Below are 25,663 nucleotides of genomic sequence, written 5' to 3'. Positions count from 1 at the left end.
GGAATGGTGGCGCTGAAATAGTAGGATAGGGGTTGGAGATAGATCACGGTAATTATCCGTTTTGGAAAGAGTTAATTTCGTAGCTGTTCGTAGCAAGCTTCACAAATTTTGGAAATTGATGACAATTTTTGGTTTCTAAAATAGTCAAATTGCACGTAGAGACCGGACGAATATCGTATTTCTGTGTCTTTCATGATTTTGGCTTCATTTTTGTGGTTTTCTTGCTATTTTTTTTTTTCTCTAGAAGCCGCGGGATCGATGCTAAAGTTTTTCCAATAAAGTTGTCGTTGTTGTTATTGTTGTTGTTTCCTTTTGTAACTGTCGATACGCCAGTCTAACGATAGCCAACGGGGTTGAAATCGTGACGAAATATTTGCTATGATACAAAGAGAACCTCTCACACTTTACCAACCTGAGAATTCTCGTGGGAACGAACCAGCTGCTCTTGGGGATTGTTCGTTCACCGCTACAGCGTGGGAAAAGCCGGACTGTGGCTATTCCGAGACAGGCATGCGATGTTCTTCCTCTTCTTCCAAGCAATAGATGGCCGTGATGGTGTTCTGTTGGCGTGCAGTTCCTCTATAGTTCTTCGTCGTCATTAGTCCAACAGCTCACTTTTGGTGAAAACATTGCTTTGTGGGTGCTTCCGACAATCATCTGGGCTTTCTAGAGCGGGCAACTCGTTAAGAACCGATCTGTGCCTGCATTAAATGCTCTATCTTTTTCGAACCAAATCTGCATGAGCGATTTCATCGTACACTCGTCATCCGTCTTCCGTGTAACAACACATGGTACATGTACGTTCAATAAAATACCGTGTACGTTTCTTTTGAATTTACTGCACATCATTACTGTGGAGAGTAAGCCACGTCGCAAAAGGAGGTAAATTGCAGCCATGCCGGTAGATGGATGAAAATTAGTGGTGTGCGAAATGTTCGAAATTTTGAATACGAATCGAATATTTGCGATATTCGATTCGTATTCGTATTCAAAAATTTCATATTCGAAGTTTTCGAATATTTGTAAAAGTTCGAATATTCGATCTTTTCGAATATCCGCAACAGCTTATTTCAACGCTGTTGTGGGCCGCGCGCTAGAATTTATACGTTGCGGTAACAGCGACGAACATGTTTTGTAGAACAGCTGCAAAGCGACGCGCGGAACTTTCGAGGTACGCGTTTATCTGCGAATGCGTCGCCGTCGCTACACGTTCGGTAACCAAAACCGAAATTAGTACGCGGTTGTGTGCAGCCGCCATTTTAAAGTCCGCCCAAGCTGAACGCGAAACCGCGGTACGCTAATTCATGCGACGTCAGCACAGTCGCGGCTTTAGTGGATTGCCAACGAACTGTGAACTTTCGTGTTATAGGCCTATACAGTTCGGTGAAATTCCGGTTAGATATTGAAATGAGCTGAACACCGCTGTTCACAGTGCCACTGCATGCACAGCCAAAACCCGCGTCTCGAATGCGTTTCTCCGGTTTCGATTTGTGGTAGTCAACGATATATAATAGAACCATGGTCGCGTGCGATGAGGGTGAGAAGTGAGACGTGACAATATTTCTCATAGTTTCTCATAGTTTCTCCAACTCCGGCGCTGTGCGACCGTATATGTTAAAAGTGCCAACAAGGACGACAATAACGCTGCAAAGTCATTTGAAACTGCACTAACTCTAACTAACTGTACTAACTCGGGAATCGCGAGTTTCTTAAGTCCTCGTGCAGATTTTCGCTGTGAAATGAAAGAAGGGCTGAACACGAACTTGTGCGGAAACAATCGCGCGTGATGAGCACAGCCATATAACATCGTCGAGGATCGCGGTTTTAGTGCGCTAATAAATGAGGCTATTCCAAACTATGCATTACCGTCAGGAACGATGGCCTCACGCGTGACCTCACGCGTGACCTCACGCGTGAGAGCACAGTGAAAGCGTGCGGTTTCTCACCTATATACACAACAAATGCGGAAGGCATTGTCAGTGCAAGAAGAGAGCATTTGCCACCTTCATTTTCCTTCTGAAATGTGCTCATCACTAAATCATCCCACATTCTGAACATGTCATTGCCCTTTACTTCCATTCTGTCTGTTTCACCAGCACTTACAATGCCAACGCAGGTGTTCACTCTTCATGAAGGATCTTTTAAGTGCAAGCTGTTTTTACGCTTTTCAGCTTGCCTCATGAAAACAGCACATTGTTTCATTGTAAAAATAATTTTACTGTACATGTGCATATAGACATGTATGCTCTATGCTAAGCCAATACATTAATACATATTCCTTATTAGCACTTGGGGCATTTTTCTAATGATCAGCAGAATACAAGTGGCCACGCTCGTGCTTGTTTTCAGGGCTTAATTGTTAATCTTAGGAGCCTTTCCTACGACGTGATATTCGATTCGATATTCGAAGGACAATTTTGCAGATATTCGCATTCGATTAGTATTCGAAAATTTCAATATTCGCACACCTCTAATGAAAATGAATAAAATGCTTCTTTAAGCAGTTTTGTTTTACTGTGACATGACGGACAAATAAGTTCAGGGAAATATGTTTTTGATATGCCACGAAATATTGCTGATACCGTTAGGGTTCTGTCAGGGTCTGTCCGAGGAGTAAAACAGGTACAGCATGACCACACCCTGAGTTTTTTAGAATGCACTACAGTCATTATATAAGCTTCTCTTACAATATCGCCACTGAGCTACGCGAGCGAACACGACGGTCATTCTCTGGCGTACGACTCCACCCGGCGACCCAGTTTCTGTTTCGGCAACGGTGAGCTTGCCTGTTCGAGTTGTGTTGCGTGGATTCGTACACGTTGCTATGATTGGCGCATTATGATATACCTTTGAAACGTATCTCAGTTTCTTCTTAACTCAAGGACTTCTCGTCCGATGGATAATGTGTGTAGTACGTCATTCAATAGCGAAGTAAATGTCGCGACTAATGTCGTTCTATTTACATTAAGGAGACCCTCCTTGTAGTATCTATACCACCCTTCATGTGAGTAATTATTAATAATCATTAACTAATAATAAATACACGCAGTATTTAAATCTTCCTCGATGAGGAGGATGTGTCTAACCAAGTCTTACTATGCCACCAAATTATTGGAGTCCTATGCCCGGTTCGATCGCGCAAACTTTGGATCGGAATGGGGACACGTTAGCGAATGCTCCACCGAGCCGCTCATTAGTTCGTTGTTAAGTGATTAATGCGTAATTAAAGGGACCATGAATGATTTTCGCTTATTGCGAGTACTCTGCATGAAACGGTTCTCACTCACTATCATACACACATCGATTTTTAACCGTATTCAGTGCACCCGGGGCGTAGTTACCACGCAAAAATAGCGGAGCGTGACCGCCGGATACATCCCTTCGAAGCGGACTTACGTCATCAACTTCCAGTCCTCTCAGCCAATTGTCGACGACCGGGAGCACAAATCCTGCGGGACCACGCGAGTGCATGGTTTCGGTTTGGACAACAACGACGTCGTATATCTGCCGTCGAAATCAGTAGAAATATGGCGAAACGCAAATAAACGATTTTACAAAGATGCGCGCGCCACCAAGCGCGCGGCGCAAAGCAGCATGGGAACTTTCAGGGACACTGCTCCGTCGTCTGCTTCGATTGTGGTTTAGCCCGGCTGACGCTGCTGCTGCGCACAACGGGAATGTTCTTCTTCTACCTCCGCCTCTGGCCATTTCGTAATGCTCGAAGGCGCTGTAAGTAATGAGCCCTTGCAATTGCCCCTCTTGGAGCTTCCGCCTCGATGCCAATACATACTTGGAGCTAGAGCCCTGCGCGGATGAGATTTTCGGCATCCGCATCCGACCCGCATCCGCGCACACGTTATCCGCATCCGATCCGCACCGCTGCGTACACAACCGTTTACATCCGCATCCGATCCGCTGGGCAAAACGCAATATTCGCATCCGATCCGCAAAATCCGCAAGGTTCGAAGGACGCGTAGATACCGCCGGAAGAACGTTGGTATAATTTCGGATGCCTCCATGCTGTCACGGAAGGACTCACGACGACAAGCAAAGGCAAACCTTTCAACAAACGCGATATGGAGAGACTTCTGGAACGCTACCTCGCCGGTGCTTGTGTGGACGCCAGAATGCCTCCTCTCCCGTCTTGGCCGTGCATGGTCAAAGGTGAACCTGGTCATGCGCTCGCTGTCGGCGCGCAATACAAATAAATTGCTAGTGGAAAAATTACAGCATGCGGTATATCCGCATCCGATCCGCTACCGATCCGCTGCCTTCGCATCCGCATCCGATCCGCATCCGACCTCGAGCCATCCGCATCCGATCCGCAACCGCAGAAAGTGATACATTTTCATCCGAATCCGCAAGTATCTTGCGGATATCCGCTTCCATTCGCGGATGGTGCAGGGCTCTACTTGGAGCTACTCCCCATGCCTCCGGCGGCTGTGGGCCTTGGTGTGCCCCGGCAGGTTGCTTGGCGTCTTGTCACCGCGGGCTGGTTGGACGCCCGTCGAACTAGCCTACAATGGCGCCTGGCACACGGAGTTTTACCGCTTCGGGACCGTCTGTCTCGGTTCGGAGTTGCCACTCCTTTCTCTCCATTCTGTGCTTGTAACGAGACTGCAGAGCACGCGTTTCATCAGTGCCTTGTGCCGGATACGCTGTGGCACAGAGTTGAGGTCCTGTACCGCGTGCCCCGGATTCGGTGGAGTGTCATTCAAATGCTCTTTCAGCCTCCCGTTCCGCATCGCGATAGGAAACAGTTCCTTCTTCTGGCTGTCGAGATCAACTACCAGGTGTGGATTTCTCGCTGCATTGCAGCACAGGGTGGCCGCGTCCGTACTGTAGCAGAAGTGCTAAATCGTGTTCGAGCAGGGATTCGCCGAGCCCTTCGTAGAGAGAGAGCTGTGCTGGGAGCTGTGCACTTCGCAAGGCGATGGCAGATGTCTTCGGTCCTCTTTGAAGATGATAGAGGTACGTATGTGCTTCACTTTTAGGTGGCCATGTACAGTGTGCCGTTGTCACGTTCGCAGCTTTCCGCGAGTATTCGTTCGTCGCATGGTGAGGTACAGCACATATATTAATCTAGAGATCATATTGCTTTAGAGTTGGCATCTACGTAGTCCTAGTCTAGTCCGTGTGAAACTTTAGAGGGACCCAGTCTGTATGGCTGGTCTTTCGCTCCGATGCCAATACACCGGTGGCGCTTGCTTTTGTAAAAATGTCTATTGTCTGCGATGGAGGAAGAGGTTATGCTAGGGGCACAGCGTCTAGGTGTCGTTCCGTACGCAGCATCTCCCAAAAGGCCACCGACAGAGACATTTTCTGACGAAGAAGCAGCTCAGAGAGGAAAACGTGCTCCGGTAACCATGCTGACAATCAACGGCTACATTACACTTCTAGTAGGATTCTGTGTCAACTGTTAGATACCATCTTAGCTCCAGGTCAAATTAAAACACATTTCATGGCGAAGTTTGCAATTTGCTCGCAAGAGACCGTCCGCAAATCGGCAACATCCTCTGTGTATATGATGTTACGGCCAGTTCGCCTCGAAGACGGGTCGTAGCAGCCGCCGTTCACGGCCGTGGTTAGTATCGAATATTTTCGCTATTTGAACGATTTTCACCTCCGAACGAATGCTTTCACCACGAATGCTTTAGTACAGAGGAACAAATTGAAAATGAGCGTAGGCTTGGCAAATATCCTTTCATGGTACCTTTATTCGTTAATAACTAATAAATATGTACATGGGCTTCACATACGAAGCATCACATGAGGCTTTAACATTGAGTAGCAAAAACTTCCTATTTAACAGAAATTAACTGCAGCTTGCAGTAGAACATATTCATTCACACATTTATTTGTGCTTTTCATTGCTGCCTAGCCAAGGTCGTGCTGAAGACTGAGAAGTGGTGGGTTCGAATCCTACCACCGGCTGTGCTGTCTGAGCTTTTCCCTGGATTTTCCGAAGACTTTCCAGACGAAACTCGGCACAGTTTCCTCTGAAGTCAGCCCTGGACGCCTACTAACCCCTTGTCCCCCACTGCTTTCTGCTGTCCTCTCTCCATCTGTCCACATCTGTACACCGCTCATAGCCACAGTTGCTTCGCGGCGCTAACCCGGAATAAAAAAAAATCATTGCTGCCTTACTGCTCAGACACCCTTTTTGAAAGGAGTAAATTTATTTGAAGTTTCTTTAGGTGGTAGAGTGCACTCTTAGAAATGAACTTGACCGCACAACACGCTCCTAGCCAACCATCATCTCGAATGATATCGTTATCTGCCCTGGTTTGCTGAAAACGAGAGGCGTACGTCATTTTTGTGACAATTATGAACAGCATAAGTGTCACAAAAAAGGCGTACACCTACAGTTTTGAACAAATCAGGGCACATAGCGATATCATTCGAGTAGATGGTTGGCTAGGAGCGTGCTATGCGGTGAAGTTCATTTTTAAGAGTGTGTATAGTGAGATCGTGCTGCTTTTGCAGTACAGTGCCACGCATCACAGCATTTCCCAGCTTGCAAAGCGCAACACACTTATCGAAAGCTGTAATCACGTTCGCCGGAAATATCAGCTGCAAGCTGTCAGCCTCAACATGGAAAAGTCCACTATCCCGTGCACGTCCGGCTGCAGGCAACGTGACTCCTCATGGCGAATCAGCGCCACTGGACGGCGAGCTGAATGCGGGAAAAGGCGTGTTGATACTGTAAGCGAAGCTCATGTAGTGACTGTAGAGTTCACGAACCAAATATTTTGAGGACACACAGAGGCCTATACTGTACAGAGCCATCCTGAACGCACACCTTTTGTAGTGCATTCGGGAAAGGATAAAGGGGGTGAGATCCTCCTCCTTATGTAAAGTTCCCACAGAATCCCTTCAAAAATATTTTTTCTGGCTACATTACTGCTCAGGAAAAAACAAAAACGTGGAGCGCCACCTGCAGGGCACCTCGGAATCATGGGATACTACATGTTTCTACTGCACATGATGTTCTGAGTTGAGCTGAGCTCGCTTGCCAGTTGCTACTTTGTTCATCCTAGTATTTCATATAATTCCACTTTGACCAGACTTGGTATGACATGACGTTACACACCTCCCAACTTGTAAATTGCAAGGAAAAAAATTCACGCCTTTTGGCACCCGGTGCGAAGAAGTGACACCGATAGGTGTATCGTCCATGCGCAACAGTTCGCGGTATTGCGCGCGTGCGGGCACCACGTCAATGATAGATAACAAGGCCTGAGCCAGTGCCACCTAGATGACAGAAGGCATGAGCACTCTTCCACTTGACATCACGCACCTGGCCCCACTGTAGCTGTTGGCGATAGATAGATGTGACGTCACCGAAAGAGCGAAGAAGATTAAAGCTCCCTCGTTTAAAACCCAAGCAGCTCAATGTACTGAAAGTCGAGTGCAATAGGCCTGATGCGCTCAAGTTTGCCAGGCGACGCGAGCGCCAATCGGGACCCAAGCGGGAGCAGTGACTGGTCCGCACAGCCAGGCGGCCAAGCATGTATCGTGGTTAAATATGCCGCCTTTCCGATTGCCAACGCACGGCAAACTACAACACAAATCGGGAACACAGTACTGTTGCGTCGTTGGCTACCATAACAGATTCCAAAACGTCAAAAAATAAGGTTTTATCGCTTCCTCGGAAAACCTTGGGAGACAGAAAGGTGGAAAGCGTTAACTGCGTTTGTACACCGTAAAAACGCCGCGAAGTTTCCGCTCTGCAGTCCACCTGGAGATAATGTAGGGTTATACCCAAACAACTTGCGGTAGACATTATTTACTTGGATATGTCACAAATTCTGCCAAACAGTTATTACTTTCTAACATACCGCATGCAGATTAGAGGAAATATGAAAGGCTTACTGTGGGCATCGACTCGCGCCGGTTCTTCTTACGGCTATGTTCGAGGGTCTTCGTGCAGTGTGATGTTTACTTGGAAAAAAAGCAATGACCTTACTTACTTATGTTATCCAAGAGACCCGCTATGAAGCTACCCCCTGGTATTTTTGTTGGAATGCTATAATGGAAGACCGTGCGTGTCCCTCTCATGGCCTTTAGGAGATCAAATAGATTCTCCGTTTGCTCTCCCGTTACTACATTGTCGAAAATGCCGTTCAGAACCTCTTTACAGTCCCACTGTAAGGCCCTCCTCTGTTCAGACTCCAGGCGGTTTTCTTTTTGCAGCGGGGAGACATTTGGTTGATATACCTGTTCAGGTAAACACTACACAAACAAGGAGAAATATATCCAGATGCAAGCTGTTTATTACCAAGAGAAATAAAGCATTGTTTTGAGGCACCGTACTAGGTACACGATACAATACTGGTTGATGAAACATATAAAATGCTGAAGAGTGAAGAATTAACAGAATAGCCAACGATCAACGATGCAGCCGGGTACAGCAGCAGCATTCAGTAGAGAAAGATCATTGGCAAATGATGAACGATGCAGCAGAGATGACTGTAGCCTTATCAGTTCTAAAAATATACAATATGAAAGGTCTGCACCCAAGCTACTGTCTAAAGGAAAGCACACTGTCAACATTATACATATACGTACTCGGAAATAAGTCGGCGATACCCTTTGTCATGTCACGCCTGCGGCTTTGAGCTTGGCTTGCCCCTCTTTTGTGGTTGTCCCGTACGTTGTCCCGTCGCGTCTTCTTCCTTGTTCAGGTAGCAGCGCACTGCTACCGCGTGCTTACATTTTCCCGCAATTCCCGCTTTACAGGTATGCACGACGCAACATAAACTGTTCACGGGCACTTGGACACCTGTGATGGAGAGGTACCAAAATCGAGTTAAATCAACTTTCAGTGAGGGTAAAATGTGCATTCCATGTTTTTCTGATCAGGTATATCATTTTGATGTACAGTGAAAAAATATTACGTACGATCACGCCGACTCACCTCGAACCGGACGTTATAAACCAGGCTGTCCTTCACTTATTCCGAAATTCACTTCGCTTTAACGACGATTTCGTTACCGTCCGATGCTTCGTCGACGCCGAAAACATTGACTATAGTAACTGGCCCTTCGAAAGGTGTGATTCTCTGAAAAAATTGTCAATGGCCTCCAGCTTTTCAAACCCACGCAGGATGCGATACATTGCTTGCTTGCGCCAGAGCGAAACCCGCGAAACCGAAACACTCTTGCGGACCATTGTTTCGATTTGCTTCCACATGCGGCGCTGTCGTCCGTTGATCGCAATGCCGCCTGGCCGAGAGCTACAGGCCCATAGGGGTGGACGGTATGTGTCTTATCAATGTTCTTTAGTTTCACGAGTCTGTTCAAGGCCTTCCACCTACCCGTCCACCCCTATTGCACTCGACATTCAGTACATTGTGCTGCTTGGGAATGTATGGCAGCCGGCCCAGGTGCGTGACGTTATCGAAAGGGTGCGCAGGCCTTCTGTTATCTAGGTGGCATTGCCTGAGCACTCTTTCGATAACGTCACATTAAACTCATTAAACTTGTTGCTAGTCCAACGTGCGCCTGTCTCACTCTCGTTAAAAAACATCGTTATCTATGTTTCGTTTTTTCGGGATTTGTTTCGCACGTCCCTTAATGTATACGTACAATGAATATTGCGTCGCACCACAACATCGGCCGTCGTCATCGATGCTGAAGGCTAAGTAAATGGGTCACGTCCCAATCTGCCGAATCCCAATTCGCCGAATTCAGTTAAGCGGATTATCTGTGAGGGGGAAGGCGGGGGTGGCGACGGAACTGCTTGCCGTAGTCGGCCAAGGCGGGCAACGTCACGACTATCGCAGGGCGGATTGTGCGTCCAGGCCCGACTTCACAGGAAACTGTGCCAACATTTGTCTTAAAGCGTGCGAGAAAAACCCAGGGAAAACACCCAGACAGCACAGCCGGCGCACGGACTCGAACACGGGTCACCTTCCTGTCTCGGCGTGAAATGCCATCATCGTAGGAAGAATACAACGTCCCACGAACAATCGAGTAGGCGAATTGCTTGGTTGGTGGCGCGCTATTACCGAGTGACTTGCCTGCCGGTGCTGCGGAAGGCCCTGGGTGGACCGTGCGTCCTGGGCCAACTTCGTAGGGAACCTTATCAACAGCTGAGGAGAATCCAGGGAAAACACCCAATGCAGCCGGGTCACCTCCCAGTTTCAATGTGGAAGGCGATGATCCTAGCCACGGTAGCAACGTATTCGGCGAATTGGGAATGGACATACCGGTCATTCGGCCAGTTGGTACAGCTCGTTTCGGGGTCAAATGATTAAAGGAAGTAAGAACTCCTATCTGCATGTATTTAGTTACGGGTGTAATAGGTGTAATACTGTTCTTCTACGCTTCGTAATTCTATTTACAGTTTATTGTTCAATACTTCTCCTTCATAACGTGTGCAGCGTTAACACAACGCACTTTTTTTCGGATACGGCCGAGTAGACGCACCGCCGTCCAGATACCTCTATCCATTGTTACGTCATCTGAAGGATTGTAGCACCCAATCAGGCGCCAACGCAGAGGTACACACAACGTTCTGCTTTACACTCTTAGAAATGAACTTTACTACATGGCACTCTCCTAGCCAACCATAATCTCGAATGACAACGTCCTGGTCCCTGATTTGTTCAAAACGGGAGGCGGAGCCTATTTCGTAGCCATAATGCAGTCCATAACTCCGCATAATAGGTACCGCCTCCCGTTATCAACAAATCAGGAGCGAGAACATTGTCATTGGGGATGATGGTTGGCTACACTCTTAAAAATGAACTTCACCACATAGCACGCTCCTAGCCAACCATCATCCCGAATGGCAACGTTCTCGCCCCTGATTTGTTGAAAACTGGAGGCGGAGCCTATTCTGTGCCGTGCATAATGAGCACAAAATAGGCTCCGCCTCCCGTTTTCAACAAATCTAGGGCGAGAACGTTGTCATTCGGGATGACGGTTGGCTAGGACCGTGCTATGTGGTGAAGTTCATTTTTAAGAGTGTAGCACCGTGCTATATGTAGTGAAGATACGGACCTATCAGATTCATCTATACAAAAGGTGTCACAGCCAACAAGTTAAAATCGCCGTTTGAAGCCGACGCAGTCGGCGGGCTAGCTTGGTAGAGTTCATAGCACCTTTAAGGCATGTTCCCCGGCCTTCAATGCATTCGGAAAGTTGGGATTCGGCAGATTGAGAAGACACGAAGTGAATGTAAATGTACTTACGCTGAGCTGTCTATCAGTAAATATCTAAAACGCATCAACGTCAATTCGTTCTTTCAACACTCGATGCTGTCACATCCATTAGTAATCGTTTTCCCGAACGCTGCAAGCGTGGAGGCTCCAGAATGGTCGACATTTTCGACCCAAACCTATAAATTTTAATAGAGAAGAACTGCAGTTTCGTTCACTGTTTTGAAAGAAGCGCCGCTGCCCATCTGGTAACGAAATCGCATGCGAGATTTTGCAGACGTACTTAGGCACAGAGGTGCTTGCTAACTCGAGGCACGGGCTTGGCCACTCGCCTATTGCGCACACGTACGAACAGTATAGGTTATGTATTTATTTATACATTAAAGGAGGGAGCAACACAAAGCGGTACAACATTGTTCTGGTGGGTTCTTCTATATAGACATGGCATTCCGAGAGTATGTCCACACCTTCAGAAGATGAAGAGCCCCGCTTATTATGTTGAGCGGATGTGTAGTCGAAACTTTTCGCTGCTGTTGGGCATTTTCTTCTGCTCTCAACGAGTTTGTTTTATCCTCCGTTTATGTGGCGATTCCTTTTTCGCTGTACTACTTCATCGACGAAGAAAACGCGGCTGAATATAGACGTACCTCTAGAGAAAAGCAGAAAATACCCCTTCGAGAGTTGAGGCTTTTAAAAGACCTATTCATTTCTTCTGAGCTCTCTTTTTACTTTACTTTAAGGCGCAAAAATTCGACGCACGTCATCCTTCTTTGAGAACGCACTCTTTCTCACTTTACTCCTGGATCCAATGCGGCGCTCTTCTGCCGTTGTGGTCTTTTATGGAGGTTGAGCAGTATCCAGAGACCGTCCAGGTTTTCCTGCGTCGCACGTGTAAATTGCCGGGTTGTCTTCGTGTGTGTGCTCACACATCTATACAGTATTAGCGTGTATAGACTGAAGCAACGGTGTCGCTGAGTACTATCTCTTCATAAAATGATTGTGGTGTGTGCATCTTTTGTACCAGTATGCTGACGGCCACCGAGTATAGGGGAGGGCAGGGTTGAATGTGTGCGAATAATCACTTTTCACTACGGCGGCAGCCGATAGAGCACCTCAGGCAGGTGCATAAGATATATTTAGCTTACTACCCGCAGTCACTCATGACTAGACACTGATAATAGGGAGGTTTAGCATAAGGTATTCCCGTTTTAGCATACATCAGGGCGGATGCAAAGCAAGGCGGCGCCGGACAATAGACGACTTCAAAAAATCCCACAGAGCTTAGCGCCACTTTGAACTATGGGAACTTGCTGGTAACAAAGGAGGAGAAGGTCTCCAAACCGTTTCGGTTCCTCCTCTCTCGGCCGATTGTCCACGAGGAGTCAAGGTGAGCAAAAACAAAACGTGAAGGACAGTTCATTCCAGTAATCTCCCAGGATGAAACGCGAGCGCAAGGAGCACTGGGATTTTCTGGAATCGTCTAATAGGGTTTCTCCGCCACTGCCCAAAATGGGAGCACCTTGCGCTTGCGGCGCCATCAAGCGGCAGCCTCAGTGTTTCGTTTTGGGTGCAAAATTCTTGAACTCGAAAAATGCAAGTTTTGTCCTCAATATTATCATTGAATTCACGCTATTCTTTTTGGCGCGTGCTTCTTTTACTGCTTTCACCTGACTTCACTTTTAGTTTTCTCGCAACTTCTCGCGCGATGCGAGTGGGACGAAGTGGTTCACTTTGGGGCAAGTTTGGGTGCTCACGGTATTGAAGGGGAGAGGGTTTGTTTGCTTGAAAAGTATTGCTTTTAGTTTTAGCGGAACATGTTTACGTTTCGCTCCGCTTACACTTGAGTGCCGAGTCCGAGAGGAGCGGTTCGCAGCACAGGAAACAGCTTTTACTGAAGCGTCTCCCCCCGCCGCTCAAGCGGAACTCCGCAGCGACGCCACATCGTTAACCGAAACTACGAACAAAAACGATAATCAATCTGGTATTGTTCCTAAAACAAGTAAAAGCAATGTTTTATTGCATTCTACAGCCTATGAAATCGTTTTTGGTTCAAATAATGCGCTTCGTTGTACACGGAGCACTCTTTGCCCTGGCGGCAGACCTCTTGACTCCTCAAGTTCGCAAACGCAGTAAACACCCTCCAGTCGGCAGGGAATCTGGCCATTAAGAGAAGCCTAAAAAAGAGGCTCGACCTGTCAATCAAGCTTAGGCTCTTTTTATTGGTTGATGTTTTCTATAGGAGTAGCCATGACACAAAAATTTCCTTATCATGAAGATGTTGCCTGGAACGGCGAAGCGAGGATTTCGTGACAAAAAAAATTCAGAAACTACTTTATTTCATTCTGTGAGTATGCATCGTCTTGTAACAAGCTACACAATCAGCTTCAACTTTTGCTCCGCCGCCATTATTTACGCGAAAATGACATAATTCGTTGCTAACGTTAGGCCTAGTGAATACCGCAATCACAAGAAAATAGCAGAAAAGACACCACTGTTGCGCAAAGGCCCAACCGCATGAAACGTTTCTCCAGCGGCTTGACGCGGCGTTTGGCGAGCGGCGTCTGGCGAGCAGCTGGAGCGGCGGCGACAATAGAAACGCGACGCTGCCTCCGATGTCCGAGCCGAGTAGATATTTGGTGGTGTGCGACGGAAGAGGCGAGGGCTACGTGCGCTAGTGGTCAGGGATTAGCCTCGGGTTAGGTCAATCCGCTCACGCCAGTTTTCGGGGACATGGTGGCACGAGGAATTGATCAGACTGCTCGAGTGGCGTTCGGCAGAAGACTGTTGCGGATGTTAAAAACGCAGTTTTTGTGTGACCATCCAACATGCAAAACACAAAGGAAGTGTGCAACAGATTGATGAAGATGTCAACTGAAATGCAGCGTTCGCTCCGTGCATTTGGGTGTCTTGTGAATAGCAGGACCGGCATTCACAACGAATGGCTCCGTGAGTACGCATTGCTGCAGTATATTTACGTTATAATATGTTAGCACTCAAAAGCACCTGTGCTTGAGACTTTGTCACTTGTAATAAAAGTGTTTATCAAGTTATGTGGAGTTTCTTTCCTTGAAAGAGTAAGGAAACGTTCGCAGGGACGCCGTCCATCCGCCGTTGTAGATGTTAAGCAGCTACAGGTAGACGGTAGTGTTCCGTTCACTGACTGAGTGGCGAAGTAGAATGTGCTGTCGCGCGCCTCACCACAGCCAGCCGTTTATTCGTATTAGCGATTCGTATCAGCGATCATGCGCTCTGTCGGTATGAAGGAGACTTTAAATTCCTTATTCTCGATCTCGTTCCTTGATAAGGAATATTTCAAGTGGATATGTTTTGTCCTTTGATGGTGCACGGGGTTCTTCACCAGTTTGATGGCGGACTGGTTGTCGCAATGGATCAACATTTCTCCTGTGGAGTACTTTTGTAGGCCAAGTTCGTTCAAGAACATTTTCATTTCAAGAACATTTTCACTGTGGTGAGGCGCGCGACAGCACATTCTACTTCGCCACTCAGTCAGTGAACTGAACACTACCGTCTACCTGTAGCTGCCCAACAGTAGAAACGTTGCACGCGGTTAGCTTTGGGCGTTTTCCGACAGAGTCGCTTGCCGCAGAGAAAAGCTCGACGTTCTGGCGCTTGAAAAAGCCTCATACGGCTGGGCCTTGAGATTTTGCATTATATCTAATGTTATTTCTACATACATCTGTGCCCATTTTTGACTCCATCTGCTTATGGTACGTGAATAAAAGTTCATAGCAGCAGCCGTCTGTGTACGAGGAGGGGGGGGGGGGGTAATGGCAGGATAGGCTCACCGTTGTTGGCCACACAGAAGTGGGCGCCTGTGTACGAAGAAGTGGTTCTGCCGCTCTCCTGACCAATCAGTTCTGCCAGCAACCATTTCTGCTCGATTTCTGCAGTTCTGTACTCTTAAAAATGAACTTCACCACATAGCACGCTCCTAGCCAACCACCATCCCGAATGACAACGTTCTCGCCCCTGATTTGTTGAAAACGGGAGGAGGAGCCTATTTTGTGCCGTGCATAATGGGGCAAAATAGGCATCCTCCTCCCGTTTTCAACAAATCAGGGGCGAAAACGTTGTCATTCGGGGTGATGGTTCGGGGTGCGTCTTCCCGACATGCCTCTCTCCATCCGGATGGCGTTGATAAAAGTGACCGCAAAATCCATCGTTTTGGTATGTAGGGAGAGATATCCGTTTCAATTCAAACCAATCCAGTTTCCCCAACATGGTGGCGCCCAAATAAGGGTGAGATATAACTGTGGATAGCCTGTAATAATACCGAACTGTGTTTCGGCCGGTGATTGGCCAGACACCCCAAAAAGTGAATGGAGCTCTACGTATTGTCAGCTCCCATTAATGTCCAGACTCCCGTTTTTATGCACGGCTGTACGTCGCCCTGAAAGCCCTGTCCTCAGGGCTCACCCGCTTAGCGAAGCGAGGCCTAAACACGTTCAGATAAAATGAGGCTGTTTTAGAATACGGGAGGAATTGCGGCGGATGCAAACAAAGGTAACATGAGAGATTTAGAGAAACGCAAGGTGCTTGCGGCACCATCATGCGATAGCCACAGCATTCCTTTTGTGTTCGAAATTCGTTTGAAAAATATGAGCTCTAGTACCAAACATCGTTGCTAAGTTTGTTACACTAAACGATGTGCTCGTTTCACTCTTCTTCTTTTTCTTCTTTTTTCGTGGGTCTAGCTTTCTTGCAACGTCTCGCTTCTCGCAAGGATGACGCAAGTTCACTTTGGGGCGAGGTCCAGTGCCTCACGCTACTTTCGCGTGCACCCAACCCAACCCAAACCCAAAGTGGTTGGGTATTCTGTACTAAAACTCTGTTTTCGTAGTTCCAGACGAGGGTATCCAAGCGCTTTCGGGCCCCAAAGAGATAGGGGTTGTCACTGTACATGCCCAAACCCAAACTATGTTTTGCGCAATTATCGGTGACGACTGCTTATTTCCGTGAGACCCAAAGCGCTTGGATGCCCTATTCTAGAACTGCCTACTGTCTATTTTGAAAAAAAAAAAAAATAGCGTGCGGGCCCAAACCCTAAATGCGGTTTGGGTTCGATGCATGCGCAGGGGCGGCGACACTATACCCGCAGCTAAAGGCTTTTGTCCCCTATTCTAAATCTTGCAAAGGACGACAAGGCTGTTGACTGGAATAAAATTGTGTGTAGGTAAGCAAATAGTCACTAAATAAGGTTTAGTTTAGTGACCCCTGGGGGCGGACCTCGATATTCCTTATTTAGTGACTCTAGATATTCCCTGTCAAGCCGACCCTCGGAGAGCCCCTTTCTTCCGGGATATCCCTCGAACATTTGCCCTTAGGCGAGGTTCCTCTAAGCGCGGGTGCAATTACTTCCCTAGGTGGGACGGACAATACGACGACAAACTACTTGGAGACTGGTGTCGCGTCCAAGGACTCTTCCCTGTTGTTCGGCTACGCCGCCTGAGACCGCGTCCAAGGACTTTTCCCCTTTGCCCTGCTACGCCGACAGCGACTACCTGGCACCGGCAATGTCGTCTTTGGGTCGGAAGTGTCTGCAAGATGCATGCCCATGCAATTAGTAAATGTGGAAAGGGAAATGCGAGACAGAAACCGAGGAAAGAAGAGACGCGGCCAACGGGGACTTCGGGTGTGGACGTGCAGATGGATGGTCGGCCGGCTATGTGTATAATGTTCGTCTAATCCTGACTTCATGTATTAAATAAGTTGTATTCAAACCTTCACTTTCTCGGTTGTGAAATCCCCGATCTCGAAATTCACGTTCTCGAAACAAGGAAAATCAACGAGAATGCTCTTAACTGAACGAACTTAGTCTCCCAGGTTAGTCCAAGTTCGCCGTTGGCAGTCTCCTGCGCGCGACTGGGCATTTTATAGTCAGGTAACATTTATTTACAGTAGTTTATTTTGCAACGGGGATTTCGATCACTATATTTCGTTTATGGATGAATGAGGCTAAGTTGGTTCAGTGTAGAGATAACTTGATGCGTACAGATAAGTAATCGTAACGCTCCTATTGAACAGCGCTGCGCACGGTGCTGCCCGCTGTCCTATAGACGAGTTCTGATTATTTTTCTCGACGCATCAAGTTGTCTCATACACTGGACGAACTTAGGCTTCAGGTTCGTCTAAGTTCGCCGTTGGCAGTCTCCCGCATTTTATAGTCAGATAACAGTTATTTACAGTTTTTTTTTATTTACAGTGGATTTCGATCACTTTATTTCGAGGTACATCCACTGCGTAGGTAGGACAGAGGACTCTTTCCCCTTCTGTTCGAGTAAGATGAGGACAGCACTTCCACAAACGCACTTCGCTCTCCATTCAATGGGCACATTTTGGGCTGGGAGAATCTTTGCGAAAGCCATTTTGAGAGTGCGTTCCTAAACCTACTCCCGAGTTGGGTACATCACGTGACAGGGTTGTACCACGTCACTCTAGAGTAGCTAACCGATCGAGTAGATTTGGGAAATCATGTTACGCTGTCATCGAGTAAGCATGGAGGCGAGCGGCTTTTTTCGGTGATGATGGGTGGGAAGACGTTATGGACCTACTACGAGATGGCTACATAGTTTCTAAAAGTAATACAACACAATAAAGCCAACAACTATCCAATCCAAATTTTAAAATTTCTAGCAAGATTTAGGAAAAATAAGCAGTCGTGATTCTTTTCCAGCAGTTCAGGAAGCCTGAAACCAAGAAATGAATAATACAATATGACGCAAATTTTGCTTGGATGACTGCATAACTGATGCGCATGGAATATAAAACACATATGCAAAGCACAAAATGCACGGCTTGAGCCAGGAGAAAAAAAAAAGAGTAAAACTTAACTTTGGGAATTGCGGAAGTGAATGTCGCTTTGTTTCACTTTCGAAAACCAAATCACAAAACGCGTAATGAAACAACTGTACCAGCTTGCTTGCTTTCGAATGGTGTTATGATGGACCATCCTAGGCCATCCTATACTCTCCTCTCCTGTCCTGTCGTGAAGGGATTAGGTATTGGAGAGCTATTCCTGTTCTGCCCATTCTGGACTGTGTTTTCTTCTGATTTCCATTTCATTCTCGTAGACGAGACATCGCAATAGCCCGATGTCTGGATTCCGCGGGGCCTCTTCGGGTGCAACACGTGAGCGACCTTTTGCCTATAAACACGGGACCTGAAAGACGAAACCTGCGGGGGAGACTTGCTTTCGGTCTCTGAACTCTCACTATTCTCGCCTTCCCCTCTCACTTTGCTTTCGGTTTTCAACCTGTGCACATCTTATGTAATCCCAGTCCGTATAATAAAGCATCGCTTTTTACCTCTCTCTTTCTAACCATTGGAGGAGGTTTAACTGGCTGTCAAGTCTCTTTATTCGCTACCTACGGAGTATTGTGATGATGTTTCCAGTTTCGTTTCCAAGTTTCCCGAAAAGGAGGAGACGCGGCTGGAGTGATGTCACTACTCGGTCTTACCCAGTGCCGTGTATTAAAAGGGAGTCTGGCAATTAGGAGGGGCCTAAAAAAGAGGCTCGACCTGTCAATCAAGCTTGGGCGCCTTTCATTTGTTGCCGTTTTCTGTGGGGGCCACCATGACACCAAAATTTCTCCAATTGATGGAGGGTGGTGCTTGGAACGGCGAAGCGGAGATTTCGTGAGAAACATTTTTCACAGACTACTTTAGCTTCATGCATTGAGCATATATCCTCTTGTAGGCATTTGCAAAAGCAGCTTCAACTTTCGCTCCGTCGTCATTATTTACGCGAAAATGAGATGTTTCGTCGCTACCGTTAGGCCTAGTTAAGACAGCTATCCCAAGAAAATAGCAAGAAAGACGCCCCTGATGCGTAAGATTTTGCATCATATCATTGAATTTTATTTATACATACATCTTTGCACATTTTTGATTCAATCTACTTACGTTACGTGATTTAAAAGTTCATACCGGCAGCCGTCTGCTACGATAAGAAGCGGTTCAGCCGCTCTCCTGGAAAATCACTTCTGCCAGCAACCATTTCTGCAGTTCTGAGTCTTCCCAACATGCCTCTCTCCATGCAGATGGCGTTGATAAAAGTGGGCGCAAAATCCGTCGTTTTGTTCTGTCACCAGTGATATCCGTTTCAATCCAAATCAATCTAGTTTCTCCAAAATGGTGGCACTCAGTAAATAAGGGTGAGTATGGTGGTGTTCGTTTATTCAACTCGCGCGACCCGAGAGTCGGAGTCGTGACGTATGAGTGTCATCGTACATCATCGACTCCAGCGACTCGCATCGAGATGAGAGTCGTTGGAAGTCGGCTCTCGAGCACCTCTAGTGTTGATTCCTCGAATTTTCGAACGGAAGTCTCTGCCAGGGTGATGACGTCACGAGAGCCTCACCAGGGCATTTTCGCCCAGCAAGAGTCGACTCATTCGGCTCTCGAGTTGCGCGTGTCCAATAAACGAACACAACCTATAAGTACTGGATGGCCTGCAATAATAGGGAACTGTATTTCGACCTGTGATTGGCCAGATACCTCAAAAAGTGGGTGGAGCCTTAGGTATACGCAGGTCCCATTAATGGCCAGACTCCCTTTTAATATACGGCACTGGTCTTACCCATCCCAGACCGACCTTCGCGAGGAGAGTTGCATGGAGTTAACTCTCTCGTTACTTGTCATTGTTTTGGAACGTAGGTGCTGACGTCATCGAGTAACTCGACCCGGTTTTGGAACACCGCTTCGAGTAGAATGCTACTCCCGAGTTAACTCGAGTAGGTTTAGGAACGTACGAGTGTGTTGTGGTCACGTGCTTCCAAAACCTTGGCTGTACGCCGAAATAAATATTTTAAAATAAAACATTAAAAAATCCACGCTTGAAATTCCACCCTTCAAAATCCACTTTTTGAAATAAACCGCTTAAAAATACACGCCTTCAAAATAAACGCTGTTAAAATAAATCATGGTTAGGCTTAGGAATGTAATGTTCCGTACGATAGTTTATGGGCGACACGATGTTTTTTTCGGCGGAACATGCTATTATGATGTTTCTTTCTCATGCTTGTACTGTTATCAATTACACTTCTTCAAATACAACTTTGGATTTCGAAATATCCAGTTTAAAAGTGATGAGGACGATGCGCGTATGAATACAGGACACGCACACTTGACCCTTGAGCAAACTGAGCGGTGAACGAGGCTAACAGGCTTCCGGTGGGGGCGAAGATGGCTATGGCGATTTTGTGGACGGATTGCGCGGCGACGGTCATTCGCACTGGATGTTTATGCAAGCTATCTGTTACACGTGGCCGAATTTAAAGTGGCGGCAATGTGAGTTGAGGCTAGGAGACAGCGCTTCGAGCCCGAACCTTTACGGCTGCCTTCGCAGTTTTGTAGTGCAAAGGGGACCCAGCTGCCCACATGCTCGCTTGATACGGTGGGCGAAAGTAGGGGGGGGGGTATATGTTTATTCACACAAAAGTAGAGGGCGTAATTAGGATTCAGCGCCTTTATATCACTAGTTTTGTGGCGAAACCGCGCACACACACACAAAAAAAAAAGACAACTAAACAGAGAGAGTGAGTACAATAGCCGGTCAGGATACACGACCAAAAAAGTTCGTCAGTCGCCAAATCTGAAAACATCCCGCACTAAGTTGACAACACTGGCCACGGGTCACATACAGAACAAGGAGGATATACATACTTGCAGTATAAATATATCCTCCTTGATACAGACAGACAACTTACTCCCGGTGTAGCGAAATCCTCGTTCACAGTTCTAGCCCTGACTAGCACCAAGCGCGAGGAGCGCACTATTTTTCGTGGCGGATGTAGAGCCGTCGGTTGTCCACCAATCAGGGATGGTGGATTTTAAAAGATTTATTTCGAAGCGTTTATTCTTCAAAGTTTATTTTTCGGAGTTTATTTCGACAGCGTGGATTTTCTCACGATTTATATTGAAGAGTTTATTTTGAAAGTTTGATCTTTAAGAGATTTATTTTTGAACGTTCTATTTTTACATGATTTATGTCGGCGTCATCCCAACTCAAAAGAGTGCCACGCGAACGTTCCTTTTCTCCTTCAAGGTTTTGGAAGCACGTGACCACAACACACTCGTACGTTCCTAAACCTACTCGAGTTAACTCGGGAGTAGCATTCTACTCGAAGCGGTGTTCCAAAACCGGGTCGAGTTACTCGATGACGTCAGCACCTACGTTCCAAAACAATGACAAGTAACGAGGGAGTTAACTCCATGCAACTCTCCTCGCGAAGGTCGGTCTGGGATGGGTAAGACCAGTGCCGTATATTAAAAGGGAGTCTGGCCATTAATGGGACCTGCGTATACCTAAGGCTCCACCCACTTTTTGAGGTATCTGGCCAATCACAGGTCGAAATACAGTTCCCTATTATTGCAGGCCATCCAGTACTCCAGTAGTTAGCAAAATTACCTTAATTAAAACCGCGCGAACTATCCACGCTGTGGCAAAAACCTGGGTGAATCTAATTCACGAGATACGAAATTCCCACGTTATGCAGCGGAAGCGCTCTGTACATGAGCTATTTGTCAACATACTGTGCTAATACTGGAAGTTGAAAACGATTACGAAGTGTATCCTGAAAGCCGTAATTGGCTAGTGACCCCGACGTTACTTAGCGCAATCGAGATATCGTTTAGTGGCCATAAATAGCCATCTTTGCCATGTGAAATGACGTTTCGGGGTCGTATAACCTGCAGGATGATCCGTGCTCAGTGCAAGCGCACATCCAAGTAGCCAGTGGATGGCTCGTAAAGACAGTTTTACTGCGGCCTGCGTAGTGGACGGGCCCTCAAATTATTGACTCGACTGCGGGACACTGCGCACTTTGGCGGTAGTTTAACTATGTCACTGCGAAAATGCCGTAATTATACACGCCGCTTCTTCGGTGTAATACGCTGGCAGGAACCGTCTACGCGTACATTGCGTGTTCCCAAATAATATACGCTCGGGGTCACGAGCTCACCGCTGATGTGGCACAACATATCTCACCTAATCGGAACGATTTCATTCACGACTCAGGGGATGAGTCGCGATATGAGCTACTGCAAATTAATAATGTATGCACCTTATAAACAGGACTCCACCGCATGAAGGCCAACCATTCCGCAGAATGATACCTTTATCACTCCTGATTCGTGACAGTTAACATTACTGCATAAGTGTCAGAAAAATGCAGCAAATCAAAGAAGAGAACGATGTCATTCGGCATTATGGTTTAACTTTCACTGTTTTAGCGTGCTGACCCATGTCACGTCGAAACTGGGAGGTACCCGGGTTCGAATCCCGGTGGCGACTGTGCTGTCTGGGGTTTTTCCTTGGTTTTCCTCAGACGCTAGCAGACATATGTTTGCACAGTTCCCCTAGAAGTCGGCCCAGTGCGCACATTCCCTCAGAGCGTTATTCGTGACGTTGTCCACCTCTGTGAGGCCGACATTGGCGAGCTCTTTCATTAGCACCAACACCACCATCTGTTAATTTCGAGTGTAGCGACGGCAGGAAGCAAGCTCTCTCTCTCCTCGCCCTCCTTATCACATTATTTTCGAGTCTTAAAATTTGGGTTTGCACTCAAAATGGGTGGTTCTCGCCTTGACGTTGATGGGCAACGTAACCCCAGCGAACCAGATACATCCAGCAAATGTCCGTAAGATATCTCACCCGGGATGTTTGGATATCCATTGGAGTTTGCCACAGATCCGTTTTACATCCATGCGATATCCCAGGACTAGCATTTCTGTCATGTTTGTAGATCCACTGAAAGTCCCTGCGACGTCTGTCACGGATATTTGGATATATACGGGAGGTTACGAATATCGTACATATTTTGCTTTCAAAAATTTTGTGCATCAGATATTTAGTGTTTGTAGAGTGCGTAGAGACCACTGCGTACCAGCAAATAATATTTATTGTGTGTTTTAACCCATTTGATACTATTGTTCTCATTTGGGAACAGAAACATTACCTTAGCCTAACAGGATTCATCACAGTAGAGCAACACCGTGGGACCTGCCAGCATAAATGCCGAACCCTGCCCGCCTCACTTGGACCACTTGGGAAAACCCGCAGTAACCTCTATTTGCGAGCTGGATGGAACATATACTGAAATACAAATCGTTACACACACGTTCGTTAGGGGTAGCGTGGCGTAAACCATTTGTAACGGTGACGAGGATGTATCTTCGCAATTCCTGTGTTTCTGCGTCAACCCACAGTATACCCAACGACATTTCTGACATCCCTTCCTATCAACTACTGTGTTTTTAATTCAGGTTACCTTCTCTATAAGGACAAACAAATCTTTCCTGGATCTCCCATAGACATCCCTAGGATCTGCAGGCTACCTGTCATGGGACATTCAAACATCCAGAGCGCGATATTCTTCCAACATACCAGGGACATCTGTTGTTTACTGGAGTAAGCCCAAAACGGAATGGAATTGTGCAACATCCCATACATATCCTATGGATGTCGAGATAATCAGGACATTTCGCGACCTTGTAGAGATGTCCGAGGGATATTAATGGTTTGCTGGGACTCCGATCTCTCTGCTTCGTTGTGTTTGTTTGAACGTGTGTGTCACAACTGGTTTCACGAGCGTGCTGTATTCATTTGCAGGGGCGTCGATGGCGCTGCTGTACCGGTTCACGCGCCTCAACGACCGATCCAACACGGGCGTCTTCACGTTCATTGTGACGCGATCCGTGACGCGCGACTTGCACCGAGACGCAACGACCAAGGACTTTCCCTTCGGATATCATCGCTGGGCCCTCAGCTTCGTACGCAACGAAAAAGTCCTTGGAGTATTCCTCGTCATTAGGAATCCTGCACCAGGATCTCGCTGCTACCTTGACTTCACCTTTACACTTCTCAACAGGGAGCATTTCTCCAAGAACGAAGTACTCTCGGAGAAACAGGTAGCTCAAATGGCTGTGAAGCATGCATTGTTATAAGGCAATTAAAAGAACGAATTCGTGTATTTGAACTAAAAATTCGAGTTGAAGAAAACGAACTGTGCATTCCTCAAAGATTATTCCATGCTCGGACCTTTCTTCTCTGCGTTGATTTATCCAGAACCCCTACTCCCCTCCCAAATTTTTGGCGGCCCCCCTGCTTTTCTTGCCTGCGCACATCCTACAATAAGAACAGAACTTCACCGCATAGCACGCTGTATACCAACCACTGCCACGAATAATAGGGTTATAGCTTCTGATTCGAAGAGAGAGGGGGGCGTACGCCTTTTTGTGTCAATTATCATATTCAAATCGACACGAAAAGGCGTATGCCCCCTCTCTCTCTCTCCCTCCGAACCAGAAGGTATAACTAGGGTGTGACTTTTTCGGGTTAAATGCCTTTCTCGGATTCGGGAGGTAAAAATCGGGCGCTATTTTTTAATTTGTAATTCGGGAAGAAACCGAGGGATAATTGTGCCTTCGGGTGTTATCGGGTGCTTTTGTTTCTCCTCTTGTCTATTAAGTCGTTTCTTAATGTTTTTTTTTGGGGGGGGAGGGGGTGACCTACCAGCGCTAATCCCCGAAGGCATAGAGAGTGCTGACACACATGGGTGTATTGCTGGGAACGTAAATGACCGTCTTCAGTGGAAACGTCACTTGAGTATTTTATAGTGACTGGAATTCGTTGAGAATTCGGGTTTAACCCGAATGGGTCGGAGGTCAGTTCGGAGGGGAATAACCGGGCGGAATCGGGTTTAACCGAAAAAAGTCACTCCTTAGCTATAACCCTATCATTCGTGGCAATGGTTGGCACATGGCGAGCTATGCGGTGAAGTTCTGTTTTTAGAGTGTATAGGTAGGCCTTGTTATGTCAGCTTTAGACACATGTCGGTAATGATACATAAAGTTGTTATACAACGTAACTGTATTAAGGACCGCCCCCCCGTGCTTGCGAGTAAGGATAAACCACTGCTCCTCTCGGTTGCATACCTGCTCCGTGCAATAGTTTTTGTTACGTTTCGGCAGGATGCCAACGCACTTCGTTAATTAGCGCATTGTGATCCAGTGCAAGCTGTCATCTGGGGAAGAGCCAATCGTTCATGCGTAGCCAAGCAGGGTTGAATGCAAATAACAGGGAGTTTCCATTAATAGAGGATACGGAAGAGATCTTTCTGGGGCTCCCTAAGTACACCGACAATCGTTGGGAATCGATATCAGCTTGCCGTTCAGAATAGGCAAGGTTCCTGGGTGTGCAGCTCCAAGTGTTTGCAATGCACGCGCTCCTGAATGCTCCAGGACGAGCAACCGTATCGACATAGAGTGGAATCCTTTTTCCGCTGTCATTCAAACGATCACACGCAGTCTGTTCCCCTAAAGGACATTACTACTTTCCAACTCATGCACAAACTCACCTTCTACACTACGTCAATCCCTCATTTTAGTCTTTCCTTGTCTCTACTCGCTGTTCGTGGTTATATCGTCTTTAATCTTACTCTCATCGAATACAATTCCTCAGGTAGCCCGTCCCAA

At 46.9% G+C, this 25,663-nt stretch overlaps 1 protein-coding gene across 1 annotated transcript in view; it reads left to right on the top strand.

The window, feature by feature from the left end:
* Positions 1-25,663, top strand: part of LOC135377855 (uncharacterized) — a 250,025-nt gene that overhangs the window by 191,531 nt on the left and 32,831 nt on the right. Inside the window, exon 6 of the mRNA XM_064610568.1 lies at positions 23,799-24,097. Coding sequence (XP_064466638.1) covers positions 23,807-24,097 — 291 coding nt within the window. The 5' untranslated portion in view covers positions 23,799-23,806. The remainder of the gene's footprint in view (positions 1-23,798; positions 24,098-25,663) is intronic.

The sequence above is a fragment of the Ornithodoros turicata genome, chromosome 1, assembly GCF_037126465.1.
Source record: "Ornithodoros turicata isolate Travis chromosome 1, ASM3712646v1, whole genome shotgun sequence".
NCBI classification, from domain to species: domain Eukaryota; kingdom Metazoa; phylum Arthropoda; class Arachnida; order Ixodida; family Argasidae; genus Ornithodoros; species Ornithodoros turicata.
The sequence above is the reverse complement of the archived record's forward strand: the minus strand, read 5'-3'. Positions and strand labels throughout refer to the sequence as shown.